The 16,557-nt window shown below is 39.7% G+C and overlaps 1 protein-coding gene across 4 annotated transcripts in view; it reads left to right on the top strand.

Annotated features, from left to right (window-relative positions):
- Nucleotides 1-16,557, top strand: part of ep300b (E1A binding protein p300 b) — a 112,826-nt gene that overhangs the window by 6,238 nt on the left and 90,031 nt on the right. For all 4 annotated transcript variants that reach the window (XM_061884511.1, XM_061884513.1, XM_061884512.1 and 1 more), the window contains exons 3-6: nt 1,354-1,925; nt 9,461-9,616; nt 13,475-13,760; nt 13,929-14,042. In XM_061884511.1, the coding sequence (XP_061740495.1) occupies nt 1,354-1,925; nt 9,461-9,616; nt 13,475-13,760; nt 13,929-14,042 (1,128 nt within the window). The remainder of the gene's footprint in view (nt 1-1,353; nt 1,926-9,460; nt 9,617-13,474; nt 13,761-13,928; nt 14,043-16,557) is intronic.

Here is a 16,557-nt window from a genome sequence, read left to right as displayed (position 1 = left end):
CATCACTTGTACGTATCGTATGGGCTGGTGTTGTTTTTGTCTCTCTGTCTTATCCCCCTCTTGTCCCCACAATTTCCCCGTGTGTCTTCCCTTTTTTTTCTCTTTCTATCCCCTCCTGCTCCGGCCCGCCTGCACCAAATGATAAATATAAATACATTTATTAAAGTCAAATTCATATAAGACAACAAGAGAAGTATCCTACACTTCTCTTTTGTAAAATAAATCTGAACAGCCGATATGAGCATCTACATCTACTATATGATTTGCCTGAGACATACTTGCCAACCCTCCCGGATTTTCCGGGAGACTCCTGAAACTCAGCGCCTCTCCCGAAAACCTTCCGGGACAAATTTTCTCCCGAAATTCGGGCTGAGCTGGAGCCACGCCCCCTCCAGCTCCATGCGGACCTGAGTGAGGACAGCCTGTTTTCACGTCCGCTTTCCCACAATATAAACAGCGTGTCTGCCGAATGGCGTTATAACTGTAGGATGATCGAGGGCGAGTTCTTGGTTTCTTATGTGGGTTTATTGTTAGGCAGTTTCATTAACGTCCTCCCAGCGCGGTAATAACACACAACAACAGCAGTCACATTATTGTCTACCGTAAAGCAGTTTGTCTGCCGTAAACAGCAATGTTGTGACACTCTTAAACAGGACAATACTGCCATCTACTGTACATGCATATGTGACAATAACATCTACGGCTTTTAGAGAGTGCAGTGCACAACTGCGCACACAACAATGAGATGAAGATGGAAGATTCCAGACTGTAGTGCATTTGATGCAAGCACTTTTGTGCGTGCCACACAGCAATGCATCATCAGAGAGGGTGTTCAGCATGGTTAGAAAAATAGTGACAGAGAATAGAACAAGGATGGACAAATCAACCCTTAACTCAACAATGAGTAGATGAGTGTTATATGTGCGTGGATATGTGTAAATAAATGAATACTTAAATTCAAGTATTTATTTTATTTATATATATAATAAAATAAAATATTATATATATATAGCTAGATTTCACTGAAAGTCAAGTATTTCATACATGTATGTAAGAAATACTTGACCTGGTGAATTCTAGCTGTAAATATACTCCTCCCCTCTTAACCACGCCCCCACCTCCCGAAATCGGTGGTCTCAAGGTTGGCAAGTATGGCCTGAGAAGCTGGACAGGACACAAAAAAAAGGTTTCACCCGCCAATCTCTGCGTGACGTGTCCATAAACTAATGATCAGGAAGGGCTGAGTCCAGATGTTGGCCAAATAATGCAACAAAAAGATGGTATTTGTTCTGTTAGTGGACGCCCCACGACATCTTTCATTCTGCTGCCTGGTAAATGTTTTTTTGTTCCTAGATTTTGGTTCACTCTTCGACCTGGAGCACGACCTTCCAGACGAGCTCATCAGTTCCTCGGACTTGGGACTGACCAACGGAGGGGACATCAACCAACTCCACACCAGCCTCGGAGGGATCGGCGTGGGCGGAAGCCAGGATGCCGCCGCAAAACACAAACAGTTGTCGGAACTTCTGCGTACCGGCGCGCCACCGCAGCAGGGGGGCTCCGCCTCCAACAGCGCCGGACCCGGGGCTTCCATGGGCATGATGGGAGGCGTGGCACCTCAAGTCCTGGGCCCCCAGGGCCAGCAGCAAGCCGGACTGATGCAGCAGGTTGGCATGGTTGGGGGGGTGGCGTCGCTCAACCGGGCCATTGCAATGATCGCTCCCCAGAAGGGCAACGGCGGACAGCACCAGCAAAGCTTGATGGCGGGGCACGTCATCAACGGCTCATCGAGAATGGGCTACCCTGGCGGCGCCGGCATGGCTAACAGTACTCTTTTAGCCGAATCACTACAGCAGCAGGGTCAGCAAATGGGCCCCGGGGGTCAGCCGGGGATACGACCACAGCAACCAGGAGCACTGAACAAGGTAAACACTTCAACCTCGTTTACTTCCGTGACGACTTGCCGTAAAGTTTTGTAATCAAGCAGCTAAAATGCACCAAACATGGATAATCCATCATGCATTTAAATGGGGGCACTGAGGGGAAAACGCCACCTTTTGAGGCGTGCACACTGGAGAATAACTCAAATTAACGCCGTTTTTAAAAATATATGTAAAAATTCAATTGCAAGTAGGGGTGTGACGGCACACAAAAATTTCGGTTCAGTCCGTACCTCGGTTCAGAGGTCAAGGTTCGGTTAATTTTCGGTACAGTAAGAAAACAACTAAATATAAATTGTTTGGTTATTTATTCACCAAATTTGAAAAATCTACCAAAAATATTTTTCTTAGTGGAATATTTGATGTGAAGTAATGAGAACCTTGGATAAGTCAATAATTCATAATATTATTGATTTCGAGTCAATATCATGTTTTGAGCAATGACCGTTGGAAAGAAAAGAAAAAGCTTTGTTTTATTCAACGTTGCAACTTTTTAAAAATTAAATTTAGCCTTTAAGCTTTTTTATTTCACTTTTGTTTATGTTTTTGTTAGGGATGCAGCGATTAATCGGTAACCGAATATATTCGGCCGAATATGGCAAAAAAAGCCACATTCGGCCTTCGGTGGAATGAGTTAAAAGCAAGGCTGAATAGTGGCGTGTGACGCAAAGACGCAATTTTTTGACGCGGTGACGCAATCAACCAACGTGCAGTGTTAAATTTTAATTGTTTTATACATAGTTAGTTTCCTTCTTTTTATTCTGAAGCTGAAGTACTGTTATTGACAAATCTGTTCTGGCCTGGGATATGTTGTGTACCTGTATAAGTGTATGAGGTTACAAGCACACACTTATTGAGATTTAGTGGGGCCTCTGTTTACATTATTAGCCTGTTGTGTAGGCTACCTGTATAAGTGTATGAGGTTACAAGCACACACTTAATTGACATTTACTTGAGCCTTCTGTTTACATTATTAGCCTGTTGTGTAGGCTACCTGTATAAGTGTATGAGGTTACAAGCACACACTTAATTGAGATTTACTTGAGCCTTCTGTTTACATTATTAGCATATCTACTGTGGCTAAGCAGACTTTTGCCAAAAGGACAATAATTAATTTGTTGTGGCTTTATCCACTTTAATGCACTTTGTTTTTTTTTTGGAATGCATGTTTTGTTTGAAGGCCTAATATAAATGAAAAACTGTGCTTTTTTTGAAAAGCAAATGCTACTGGAATATTAAAAAATGTCAATATTCAATAAAAAATTACTTTATTTGAAAAATATGTTAAAATAATGTATTCTAGGCTATTTATGCAATATAAAAAAGTTGCGAAAAACTGCATTTATTATTCGGTATTCGGCCTTCGGCCAAGCGCTCAAATTTTATTCGGTTTCGGCTTCGGCCACAAATTTTCATTTCGGTGCATCTCTAGTTTTTGTCTATTTTAATAGTATTTTTAGAATGTGCCGTGGGCCTTTAAAACATTAGATGTGGGCCGCCAATGGCCTCCGGGGCACACTTTTGATACACCTGCTAGAGTTAATAAAAAATAAAATCTCATAAATCTATGGATAAAAAGCAGAGCCTGGCGACGCATGCGCGTTTATCGTAACTCTCTCGCTCTCTATCTATGCCCCTCCTTCACCAATGCTGCTGCGTGCACAATTAGTTTTGTTTTTAACCTTTTCTTAACCCTGAACGTACATGGAAAATAAACGCAACCCTAACTTAAAATGCCGGACATTTGAGGCATTTAAGAAGCTCCACCCGGACAGCCCTGCAAAAGAGGACATGTCCAGTCAGTCTATCGTAGCCCGGTCGCTGCTAGCATGCCGTGTGTTGTGCCTCGGTGTGCATTGTTTACACAACGTGCGGTACGCTACTTAATATGTCCGTGTGGAAACTCGTTTGGTACACCTCCGAACCGAAACCCCTGCACCGAAACGGTTCAATACAAATACACCAGGGGTGTCCAGAGTGCCATTTGCGGCCCGTAGGTCATTTTTTAACGGCCCCACAGCACATTTAAAAAAAAAAAATGTATAAACTTATAAAGTGATATAAAAGAGTAAACAGGTGAAATGTAACAAGGAAATGTTGCAATGTTTACACAAAGTTGCCAGGCAGGCTGTTTCTTTCTTTAAAAAAAAAAAAATAGTGAATCAAAATCAATTATGAATTATTGACCTATTCAAGGCTCCAATTACGTCACATTAAATATTCCACTTTGAGATATTTTTTGGGGAAAATGCTGCATATTTTGTGTTTGCCATATAAAAAACTGAGCTGTTTCTTTTTCAATGAAGGGCCTAAAACGAACAAACAAAAAACATAAACTACAAAAAAACTTATAATTGACGAATAGATCTGAAGTTGATCTCGAGACCATTGTGTTAAAAGTAAACAGTAAAAAAAAAGAAATATTTATTTTTTAACACTTAAATGAGTAGGACCCTTTTGGATCAGTGTGTTTTGTTTTTAAGTGTCATCGCACAAAAAATAACAGTGAATTAAAATCAATGGTGTTATGAGTTGTTGACCTTTTTATGGCTCCAATTATGATATAATCTCAAACATTCTACTTAAAAATGTTATTGGGTGAAAAATATTGCATATTTTGTTTGTTTTTTTCCCCATAAAAAAACATGGTTTTCTTTGACAAAAAGAGCATACAACTTAAATCTTTAAAAACGTCATATTGACACATAGACTTAATGTTGATCTAGAGATTTAAAACTTGAATAAAAATAAAAATACTGAATAATGACACATTTTTTACATTTTATTTTTACCAAAACCCTTTGGGGTACCCGGGATCAAGCCTGAGTGGAGGCCTAAATGTATATTTTTTATTCATATATTATATTGGTTTTTAAGATAAATGGCCCCCGCTTGCTTTGAGTTTTCAGTGTACGGCCCTTAGTGGAAAAAGTTTGGACACCCTGAAATATACGTACCGTTACACCCCTAATTGTAAGTTATATAAATATTACACGAATAAGATAATAAAAACATAACATTGAGAGAGTAATAGTAGAAATAATAATGATGAAGATAGAAAACAACTCCATACAATAATAAAAACAGGTGATTAGTGAAAAACCTGATTAAAAAGGTGTGTTTTTAGCCTTTTTCTTTTTCTTTACTTAACTATAGTCTCTGGCTGGCTGTTCCCCAGGTGGGGGCCATACTCCATCACATGCTTGGGCAATTATTTTGACTCGGGGGGCCACATTTAGAGAAAAAAATATGTCTGGGGGCCGGTATATCTATTTTATGAACACCCCATTTCAAAACCTCACAATAATGTCAGATTGAATGCTAAAAACGTTATGACAGACCACCTTAAAAAAACGTAATGGAATTTAAATTTTTTCTATGAAGGATAAAACACTGAATATTGATAACATATGAACATCACACCCCCTTTCGATCGACACATTTTACAATCAAGTGAAACGCGAAAAAAATGCAACAAACAGTAAAATATGAACGCGAAGTGTACAAAATAAACCCACCTACAATCTGGTACATGTGATATATCACTAAGCTTTACAACTTTGTTGTGAAAATCTCCTTCCGCGTCTGTGGAAACGCTTCCTGCCCACACTGCTTGGTGCCTCGTCTGAGCTGCTGTGACGTACATTACTATAGTCACTAATTAGATGACCATAGTCACTAATTAGATGACACTAGTCACTAATTAGATGACCATAGTAACTAATTGGATTACCATAGTAACTAGTTTATCATCCAAAAGCGCAGATTGCAACCATTGAAATACCAAACTTTTTCCAGTGAGGGCCGCACTCTGAAAAATCAAAGCAAGCAGGGGCCATTTTGATATGTTTTTATTTCAAAAACCAACACAATATATGTGTTAAAATATACATTTAGGCCTCCACTCAGACTTGATCCCAGGGACCCCATAGGAGTTTGGTCAAAAAAATATTTAAAATGTGTCATTATTTTGTATTATTGTTATTCCAGGTTTACATCTCTAGATCAACATTAAGTCTATCTATCAATATAACGTTTTTAAAGATTTAAGTTGTATGCCGTTTTTGTCCAAAAAAAACCCTGTTTTGTTATGGGGAAAAAACACAAAATATGCAAGAGTTTCCCCCAATATATTTTTTTAAAGTGGAATATTTGAGATTATAGAATAATTGGAGCCTTAAAAATGTCAACCCATAACACCATCGATTTCAATTTATTATTTTTTTATCAACGGCACAAAAAAAAATTGCACTAAAATTATTGGGGACCCCATAGGATTTTGGTCAACAAAATAATGGAAATGTGTCATTATTTTGTATTATTGTTATTCCAGGTTTAAATCTCTAGATCAACATTAGGTCTATCTATCAATATAAGGTTTTTAAAGATTTAAGTTGTATGCCCTTTTTGTCAAAAAACAACAACCCTGTTTTGTTATGGAAAAAAAACACAAAATATGCAATAGTTTCCCCCAATATATTTTTTTAAAGTGGAATATTTGAGATTATAGAATAATTGGAGCCTTAAAAATGTCAACACATAACACCATCGATTTCAATTTGTTATTATTTTTTTTTAGCAACGACACAAAAAATCGCACTAAAATGATTGGGGATTCAAAAGGGTCCTCCTACTCATTAAAAATAAAAATACTTTTTTTTTTTTTTTTTACTGTTTACTTTAAACACAATCGTCTTGCGATCAACTTCAGATCCATCTGTCAATTAGAACTTTTATTGTTGTTTGTTTTTTGTTTGTTCTTATTAGGCCCTTCTTTAGAAAAAAAAACGTAGTTTTTTATATGGCAAACGCAAAATATGCAACATTTTCCCCCAAAAATATCTCAAAGTGGAATATTTAATGTGACATTGATTTTAAATATATTTTTTTTAAAGAAAATAACAGCCTGCATGGCAGCTTTGTGTTATTAGAGTAAACATTGCAACATTTTCTTGTCACATTTCACCTGTTTACTCTTTTATACCACTTTTTATTTATTTATTTTTTTTAATCGTATTTTTAGAATGTGCTAAGGGCCGTTAAAAAATTACCCGCGGGCCGCAAATGGCCCCCGGGCCGCACTTTGGAAACCCCTGAACTATACTAACTATACATCACTGCACATCATAATGGCAGCTACAGTTTCCCTCTTAAAGAGCTAAAAAACACAATGTGGGAATGTCCGGCGGGCCAGATTGAAAAGCTCAATGGGCCGCTTGTGGCCCCCAGGCCTTCATTTGCCCAGGTCTGCTCTATTATATGAAGTGTTTTATACTTCTAGTCTTTCACGGGCCACAATATGGGTGAAGATGTGGTGGTGGTTGTTATGCGGTACAGAGGCGGTGATTGTGGTATTCAGGCTGGCTGCTGTACCTCTGTGGTGTGGTAAAGGTTAACCCTGCCAGTGAACATCCGGATATTCTACAACCGGTGACAGCTTGAATACATGCTGTGGAAGAACAGTCACAATCACAGTATATACTCTACTGGTAGTATTGGATTCAGCTGTGCACATTAGATACAGTTGTATTTTTGCCTCATTCCTGTGAGAACCCTGCGTGTGACGGAAGCATAAAGGAATCGGCCTGAGGGCCACATCATTTTATATGGCCCACGAAAGCCTGGAAATGTTATGCCTTAACAAAGTACTTTATCTTCTCTTACTAAATGTATTCATTCTTCCCATTTTGACAGAAAATATATATTTTCATCTAAAATGCGTCAAATATTATATTTTCATACATTCCCCAAAAAATGTTTTGTGAAAGTAACGATAAATACTTAAATATGTTTGACTTATGATTTAAAAGCAAATTATCCATCACAGTGTACACTGTAAGTATTGTTTTACAGGAAAAAACTGGCAATTTTACTGTAAAAAATGTGATACTGTTTTTTTTTTTTTTTTCAACAACAGTATCACCATAAAAACAATCGTATATATTTGGGCAGCAAAATGACTGCTTAATTTGCTGAATTTTACCGTAAAAATAGTTTTTCTGTTTATGGTATTGCATTCTACGAAAACACTCAGATTTAACAAAAACAATAGCAGCATAGTCGCCAGAATTTTACCATTTAAAAACAAACCAAAACAGTGCTAAATTCTGGCGACCGAGCTATCTGGTTTGTATTGCAAAACCCACAGATTTTTTTTTTTACAGTCTATGTAAAAAATGATATTTAATAATCGAATGGTGTGAATGAACGATGGGTTCCCACTTCTCTGTGAGCGCTTTGAGTATGCAATACAGGGGTGTCCAAACTTTATCCACTGAGGGCCTCACACGGAATTTGGGGGGCATTTTGATATTTTTTATTTTCAAATCATAACAAAATGTTTGTTTCTTTTTAACCATAAGGGCTCCCGGGGACCATAAAGGGTCTCAGTCATTACAATGTTCAAAATAAATCAAATTATTATAATTTTATTTATTTATTTAATGCCTACAGTAAATCTCTATATCAACTTCTAGTCGATATAAAGTAAAAAAAAAAATGCCTTGTCGAAGACAACTTTTTTTTATAGTAAAACTGAAATATGCAGTATTTAGTAATTAGAGCCCTAAAAGATCAATAATGCAGGACTTTTAATTCTTTAATATTTTTGAGTAAACACAATCCCGCAAAATATATTTGGGATCCAAAAGATCCCCCACTCATAAAGTGATACATTTTTATTTGTTTTTTTTTTACTTTCAACACATAAGTTACGAGATCAACTTTTAATACCTGTCAATTTTACTTTTGAACTATTATTTTGTTTCTTTTATGCTTTTTTGTCAAAGAAAACTTTGATGTTTTATATGGCAACCACACAATATTTGCGATTTTTTTTCCACATAAAACATTTTAAAGTGACATTTTTGAAGTAATTGGATCCATGAATAGGTGAATAATTCATTATAACATATAATTATAATAATTCTTTTTTTTTTGAGCAATGGCAAAAGAAATTATAATAAAGGAAGACCAAAAAAACAGCCTGCATGGCAGCTTTGTGTCAACATTGCAACTTTTTCTTGTTTTTAAATTTTTTTTTTTAAATTTTTTCAATAGTATCAATTTTGCAATTTTTGCAGAATGTGTGGCGGGCCGGTAAACAATTAGCTGCGGGCCGCAACTGGCCCCCGGGCCGCACTCTGGACACCCCTGATCTAATAATAGAAAAGCGCGATATAAATCTAATCCATTATTATTATTATTATTGTTCAGAAAATTGTGCAATTACATCGTGAGGCCAATTCTTTTTATATTATTCACTAAAGGCAGCCATTAAAACAAATTTGACGCCCTGCATTAAGGAGTGGGTCCATCCAGGACTAGTTGCAGTGTGCTCAAACACCCACCAGGTCGCACTGTGAGCAGATAATACTTGATCATCTCTTCCTGTTGGTCCTATTGGGTCGATAGTGAATTTTTCACTCGCACTGTAAGGGCGGGATGAGGCAAAAACTGTCCCAGGCCCACAGCATGTGCCTGATTTAGTCAATATAACATTTTCTGCTTGCCACCCACAGATGAATATGATGGCCAATGCGGGCCCCTATGGTGGTCCCTACGGTCAGTCTGCTGGAGGCGGGCTGAGCCCACAGCTCCAGAACAAGGCCGGAATGCCCAACAGCATGTTCAACATGGACAAGAAGGTCTCAGCGGGTCAAGGCATGCCTGGAATGGTAAGAAAATGTGTGCTCCTCACTCTTTTTTTGGTAATCGGACCCATTCATTTCTTTGATTGTCCTAGCGATTGAGTAAAAGACACTTTCCAGCCAAACGTCTTCTCGGGGAAATAGACATATTTTCTTACAAATGCACATTTAATATAAACAACTTATTAAACAAAAAGGCTTTCTGATAAAGTTGACATAAAAAAGGTAACATTATTATTTGACAAGTGATAGTAAATACTGGATAGTCCATCTTCTTCCGTTTATTCGAGGTCGGGTCGCGGGGACAGCAGCCTAAGTAGGGAAGCCCAGACTTCACTCTCCGCAGCCATTTCGTCCAGTTCCTCCCGGGGAATCCCGAGGTGTTCCCAGGACAGCCGGGAGACATAGTCTTCACAACGTGTCTTCTCCGTGGCCTCCTTCTGGTCGGACGTTCCCTAAACACTCGTTTAGGTCATCCTGACCAGATGCCCAAACCACTCCATCTGGCTCCTCTCCATGTGGAGGAGCAGTGGCTTTACTTTGAGCTCCTCCTGGATGGCAGAGCTTCTCACCCTATCTCTAAGGGAGACCCCGACACCCTGTGGAGGAAACTCATTTTGGCCGCTTGTAACTTTGATCTTGTCCTTTCGGTCATAACCCAAAGCTCATGATCATAGGTGAGGATGGGAAGGTTATTAAAATAACTTTTAACAGTGTAAATACCTCACAAAAAAGATGTTTGGCCTCAAATAGCTTTTTCTGTATGACAGTTTATGAGGAGGTGACTTCTCCAGCCCCGCCTTCCGCCAGAGTGCAGCTAGAATAGGCTCCGCCTCCGCGACATCCAGAGACAAACGGTAGAAAGATAAATGTATGGGCCCCCGTAATCCCTGCGACCCCGAGAGGGACAAGCGGTAGAAAATGAATGGATGGATTGAGGATGTAATAATAGCTTTTTGGTTTACTCGATTTCCCACGTTGAAGGGTGTTTTTGGCTGGCTCTCAAAACAAAAGCACCCTTTGCAGAATGCAGACTTTCTTACCTCTGCCAAAAAGGTTATGTTTTTGGCTTAAACTTTTTGTGTTCGTCAGCAACATAACTCAAGCAGTTATGGACACATTTATCCTTCCATCCATCCATTTTCTACCGCTTATTCCCCTTGAGGCCGCGGGGGGCGCTGGTGCCTATCCCAGCTACAATCGGGCGGAAGGCGGTGTACACCCTGGACAAGGCAGGGCATGGACACATTTTAATGTCCAAAAAACAATTAATGTTATCGAGGACAAGTACGAACACACTTCACTTCCTGCTTACGGTGTTTCATGCCCCCACCTTGCCGGTCCTGCACTGCGCAGAGGATTCTGGGAGATGAAGTTTATTTAAAGACTCGGCCAACGCTAAAGCGCCAGAAAAAAACCTACTCACCAAGCTTTCGTTTGACACCGTCACACATCACAGTATTATTGAGAAGAATTTGAAACCGTAACACCACATTCGGCCTGAACATCCCCCAAATAGTCTCTATGAAACCATTCAAACTAGGCTTGCTTGTGTATGCAGTACTCCCGCCACCCTGCAGGGGGCAACAGTGAAGCAGTAGTAGATGAGTAGAAGAATACGGCAATATCGACACTAAAAAGAAAATCTAAATAAATTGAACAAATCAGACTTTTAACAGCAACCGGACAACAAAGTAAGAATGTATTGAAATTGCTGACTTTGATGTCTTTTTTATTTGTGGTCGTGTTGTTTTTTGTCTGTTAAACACTCACATTCAAAACTGGTTGACTAAATGCAGCGCTGAATTTGACCAGATGAGAGCGATAGATAGTACTTTGATTCCTTCAGGAGAGTTCCCTCAGGAAAATTAAAAGAGCGACAAAGCTACACCTTAGGTTCAATTGTGTTGAGCCACCTGTGTGCAATGTTTGCTGTGTGTATGTAACATACTTTTGGAATGTTTATATTTTCAGTCTTACAGACCTAACCAAAGAAAGACATATGAATAAATAAACTGAGGAAGAAAAATAGTTCAGAAGAAGGAACTGTAATGACAAGAAACTTAGCTTCTGTTTCTTAATGCTGTTAACTATCTGTCTTGCTGCGCACGCTGGAAGGAGCAGCGAAGGCAGAATAATGAATTTCTTGACAGTTCTGTGTGAAAGCGGAGGTGTTTATATTGTAAAGAAGTAAACACATTAGTACCATCAAAGCAAGGTACGTTCTAATGAAACATTCACATTTTGATTCCTGGCCCCTGAGCCCTTTGGCCTCTTCATGATGTAGTTAAAGGGGAACATTATCACAATTTCAAAAGGGTTAAAAACAATAAAAATCAGTTCCCAGTTGCTTGTTGTATTTTTTGATTTTTTTTTTTAAATTTTACCGGTCTCGGAATATCCCTAAATGAAGCTTTAAAGTGCCTTATTTTCGCTCTCTGCGAAGACACTGGCCATTTCCCTGTGACGTCACACAGTGCTGCCAATGTAAACAAACAATGGCGAATACCACCGCAAGATATAGTGACATTAGCTCGGATTCAAACTCGGATTTCAGCGACTTAAGCGATTCAACGGATTACGCATGTATTTAAACAGATGGTTGGAGTATGAAAATATTGAAGAAGAAACTGAAGCTATTGAGCGAATAGCTATTGACGCTATTCATAGCCATAGCATGGCCGAATAGCTGCGTTAGCATCGCCGGTAAAATGTGCGGACCAAGCGATCAGGACTTTCGCATCTTTTGACACTGGAGCAACTTAAATCCGTCGATTGGTAAGTGTTTTTTTCGCATTAAATGTGGGTGGGAGCAAACGTAATATAGTTGCAAATGCATCTACAGGTTATCCATACATCTCTGTTCCATGTCTGCTTTAGCACCGCCGGTAAATAGCATGTTAGCATCGATTAGCGTAGCATGTTAGCATCGATTAGCTGGCAGTCAACATCAACAAAACTCACCTTTGTGATTTCGTTGACTATCATTGCAAATGCATTTGCAGGTTATCCATACATCTCTGTGCCATGTCTGCCTCAGCATCGCCGGTCAAATGTGGAGAAACTCCAGCACATTCGATGGGGGTCTGGCGGCAGACACTTTGGCATCTTCGGGCCAGTGGTGCAACTTGAATCCCTCCCTGTTAGTGTTGTTACACCCTCCGACAACACACCGTCGAGGCATGATGTCTCCAAGGTTCCAAAAAATAGTCAAAAAACCGGAAAATAACAGAGCTGAGACCCGGTGTTTGTAATGTGTAGAAAATGAAAATGGCGGATGTGTTACCTCGGCGACGTCACATTCTGACGTCATCGCTTCCAGCGCGATAAACAGAAAGGCGTTTAATTCGCCAAAATTCACCCATTTAGAGTTCGGAAATCGGTTAAAAAAAATAGATGGCCTTTTTTCTGCACCATCAAGGTATATATTGACGCTTGCATAGGTCTGCTGATAATGTTCCCCTTTAACAACACTTGACTTGGAGTCATTAGATAGATAGATAGTACTTTATTGATTCCTTCAGGAGTTCCCACAAGAAAATTTAAATTCCAGCAGCAGTGTACTGAATTGAGATATAATTTGAAAAGTTAATAATGGAGGTATAAATTGAAATAAAGTAGAAATATAACAATAAGAATAAAAAGTAACAATAAGAATAAAAATATAGCAAGAGAAACGATGCAGTAGTGACCATGTAATGAAAACAAAAATATAAAAAAATGAAGAAAAAAACACTAATACTGTCGATTATATGAAAGATGTGATGTGAATATTGCACCTTTAAAACCGTTGCAGGCGGTAGAGTTCTCAGGGACTCGTCATTCTTCCTTTTGCCCAATATGTCTGCAATCTAAAACACCATTGCTGCCCTTCTCCACCTGTAGAAATCCCAGCAGCAGCCTGCAGGCGTCGGCGGCGCGGCAGCAGCGGGCACGGCCCAGGTGGGACTCGGTGCTGTGGGGGCAGGTCCCTGCTCAGCGCCCCCTACAGCAGACCCGGAGAAGCGGAAGCTGATTCAACAGCAGCTGGTCCTCTTGCTTCATGCGCACAAGTGCCAACGCAGGGAGCAGGCCAACGGAGAAGTGCGGCAGTGCAACCTGCCTCACTGCCGCACCATGAAGAACGTGCTCAACCACATGACTCACTGCCAGGCTGGCAAGACCTGCCAAGGTGAGTCTCTCCCAGTCATGTCCACATGGAGTCCTCATCTCTCTCACCCCCTCGCCTGTCGTCCAGCGTTCGACCACTTTTGGGAGTTTAAAGTCATTTTTCCTAAAGCGTTGCAAAGTCCTAATTTCTTTAAAGTTGTCCCCCCTTTTTTGATGTGATCCCCTCCAGTGGCGCATTGTGCCTCATCAAGACAGATCATCTCTCATTGGAAGAATTGCACGCGACATGACTGTCCTGTATGCCTGCCTTTGAAAAACGCTGGAGACAAGAGGAACCAGCAATGTGAGTGTTCCTCTTAACGGCAGCATGTGTGGAGGCCCCGGGCCCCCAGGTCAATAAGCCAAGTCATTACATCATAAATGAACTTGATAAACTTGCCAGCATCGATAAATTGACCTGTGTTGCTTTTCATTTTCTGCTGCTTCCAAACAGGTTGTAAGAGGGTTCACTCTGTGTAGGGCTGGGCGATACGGCCTTTTTTTAATATCTAAATTTTTTTAGGCCACATCGCGATACACGATATATATTTCAATATTTTGCCTTCGCCTTGAATGAACACTTGATGCATATAATCACAGCAGAATGATGATTCTATGTGTCTTTAAACCCCGATTCCATATATTTGGGAAATTGTGTTAGATGTAAATATAAACAGAATACAATGATTTGCAAATCCTTTTCAACCCATATTCAGTTGAATATGCTACAAAGACAACATATTTGATGTTCAAACTGATAACCTTTTTTTTTTGTGCAAATCATTAACTTTAGAATTTGATGCCAGCAACACGTGACAAAGAAGTTGGGAAAGGTGGCAAAAAATACTGATAAAGTTGAGGAATGCTCATCAAATACCTATTTGGAACATCCCACAGGTGTGCAGGCTAATTGGGAACAGGTGGGTGCAATGATTGGGTATAAAAGCAGCTTCCATGAAATGCTAAGTAATTCACAAACAAGGATGGGGCGACGGTCACCAATTTGTAAGCAAATTGTCGAAAAGTTTTAGAACAACATTTCTCAACGAGCTATTGCAAGGAATTTAGGGATTTTACCATCTACGGTCCGTAAAATTATCAAAAGGTTCAGAGAATCTGGAGAAATCACAGCACGTAAGCGATGATATAGACCTTTAATACTGCATCAAAACCCGACACCAGTGTGTAAAGGATATCGCCACATGGGCTCAGGAACACTTCAGAAAACCACTGTTATTAATTACAGTTGGTTGCTACATCTGTAAATGCAAGTTAAAACTACTATGCAAAGCGAATGCCATGTATCAACAACACCGAGAAACGCCGCCGGCTTTGCTGAGCCCGAACTCATCTAAGATGGACTGATGTAAAGTGGAAAAGTGTTCTGTGGTCTGACGAGTCCACATTTCAAATTATATTTGGAAACTGTGGATGTGGTTTCCTCCGGAACAAAGAGGAAAATAACCATCCTGATTGTTATAGATTCAAAGTTCAAAAGCCAGCATGTGTGATGGTATGGGGGTGTATTAGTGCCCAAGGCATGGGTAACTTACACATCTGTGAAGGCACCATTAATGCTGAATGATCCATACAGGTTTTGGAGCAACATATGTTGTCATCCAAGCAATGTTGTCATGGACGCCCCTGTTTATTTCAACAAGACAATGCAAGCCACGTGTTACAACAGCGTGGCTTCGTAGTAAAAGAGTGCTGGTACTTTCCTGGCCCGCCTGCAGTCCAGACACGTCTCCCATCGAAAATGTGTGGCGCATTATGAAGCGTAAAATACGACAACAACACCCCGGACTGTTGAACGACTTTACCTGTACATCAAGCAAGAATGGTAAACAATTCCACTTTCAAAGCTTCAACAATTAGTTTACTCAGTTCCCAAATGTTTATTGAGTGTTGTTAAAAGAAAATGTGATGTAACACAGTGGTGAACATGCCCTTTCCCAACTACTTTGGCACGTGTTGCAGCCAAGATAATTATTTACAAAAAAAAAACAAGTTTGTGAGTTTGAACATCAAATATCTTGTCTTTGTAGTGCATTTAATTGAATATGGGTTGAAAAGGATTTGCAAATCATTGTATTCCGTTTATATTTACATCTAACACAATTTCCCAACTCATAAGCAAACGGGGTTTGTACATGAGAACATTCTTCTTCATACTGCATTAATATATACTCATTTTAAACTTTCATGCAGAGAAGGAAATCACAACTAAATAAACTGACCAAAACTGTATTTATTAAACAGTTAATAGCAGGTGACTTTTCAAATGATGCTCCATATTAGCAGTAATGCTACTTCTGGTAGCAACGCTTGTGCCCCATGCTTGACAAATTAAAGTTGTCTATTCGACATCTTTCCGCTTGAAGCCAAACCACCCGCACACGATGGACCCCCTGCTGTTTTTCTTGGGAATTAATTCTCATTTTATTTGTTACCAGATCTGCACCTTCTTTCTCTCGTATCGCAACACTCCGCTAGCACCACAGCTAACGTTACCCATGCTGTTACCTCTCTGCCCCGCGAGGGCGTATACGTATGTGACGTTTGACGTGACAGTATGTGACGTATGTAAGAACCTGCGCTTGCTGCCTTTGAGAAAGAGACACAGGAAAGAGTGAGAAGAGCCTGTAGTGTAATGCCAGCAGCTAAAAATAACTGCGTGAGAATGTATACTCCAATATTACGATACAGTCATTTTCTATATCGCACAGACAAACCCGCAATATATCGCGTATATCGATATATCGCCCAGCCCTATTATGGACCGTAGATATTGAAATCTCTAAATTTCTTGCAATTGC

Source organism: Nerophis ophidion, linkage group LG23 (genome assembly GCF_033978795.1).
Source record: "Nerophis ophidion isolate RoL-2023_Sa linkage group LG23, RoL_Noph_v1.0, whole genome shotgun sequence".
Taxonomy (NCBI): Eukaryota; Metazoa; Chordata; class Actinopteri; order Syngnathiformes; family Syngnathidae; genus Nerophis; species Nerophis ophidion.
Note: the sequence above shows the minus strand (reverse complement) of the source record. Positions and strands in the feature narration are given on the sequence as shown.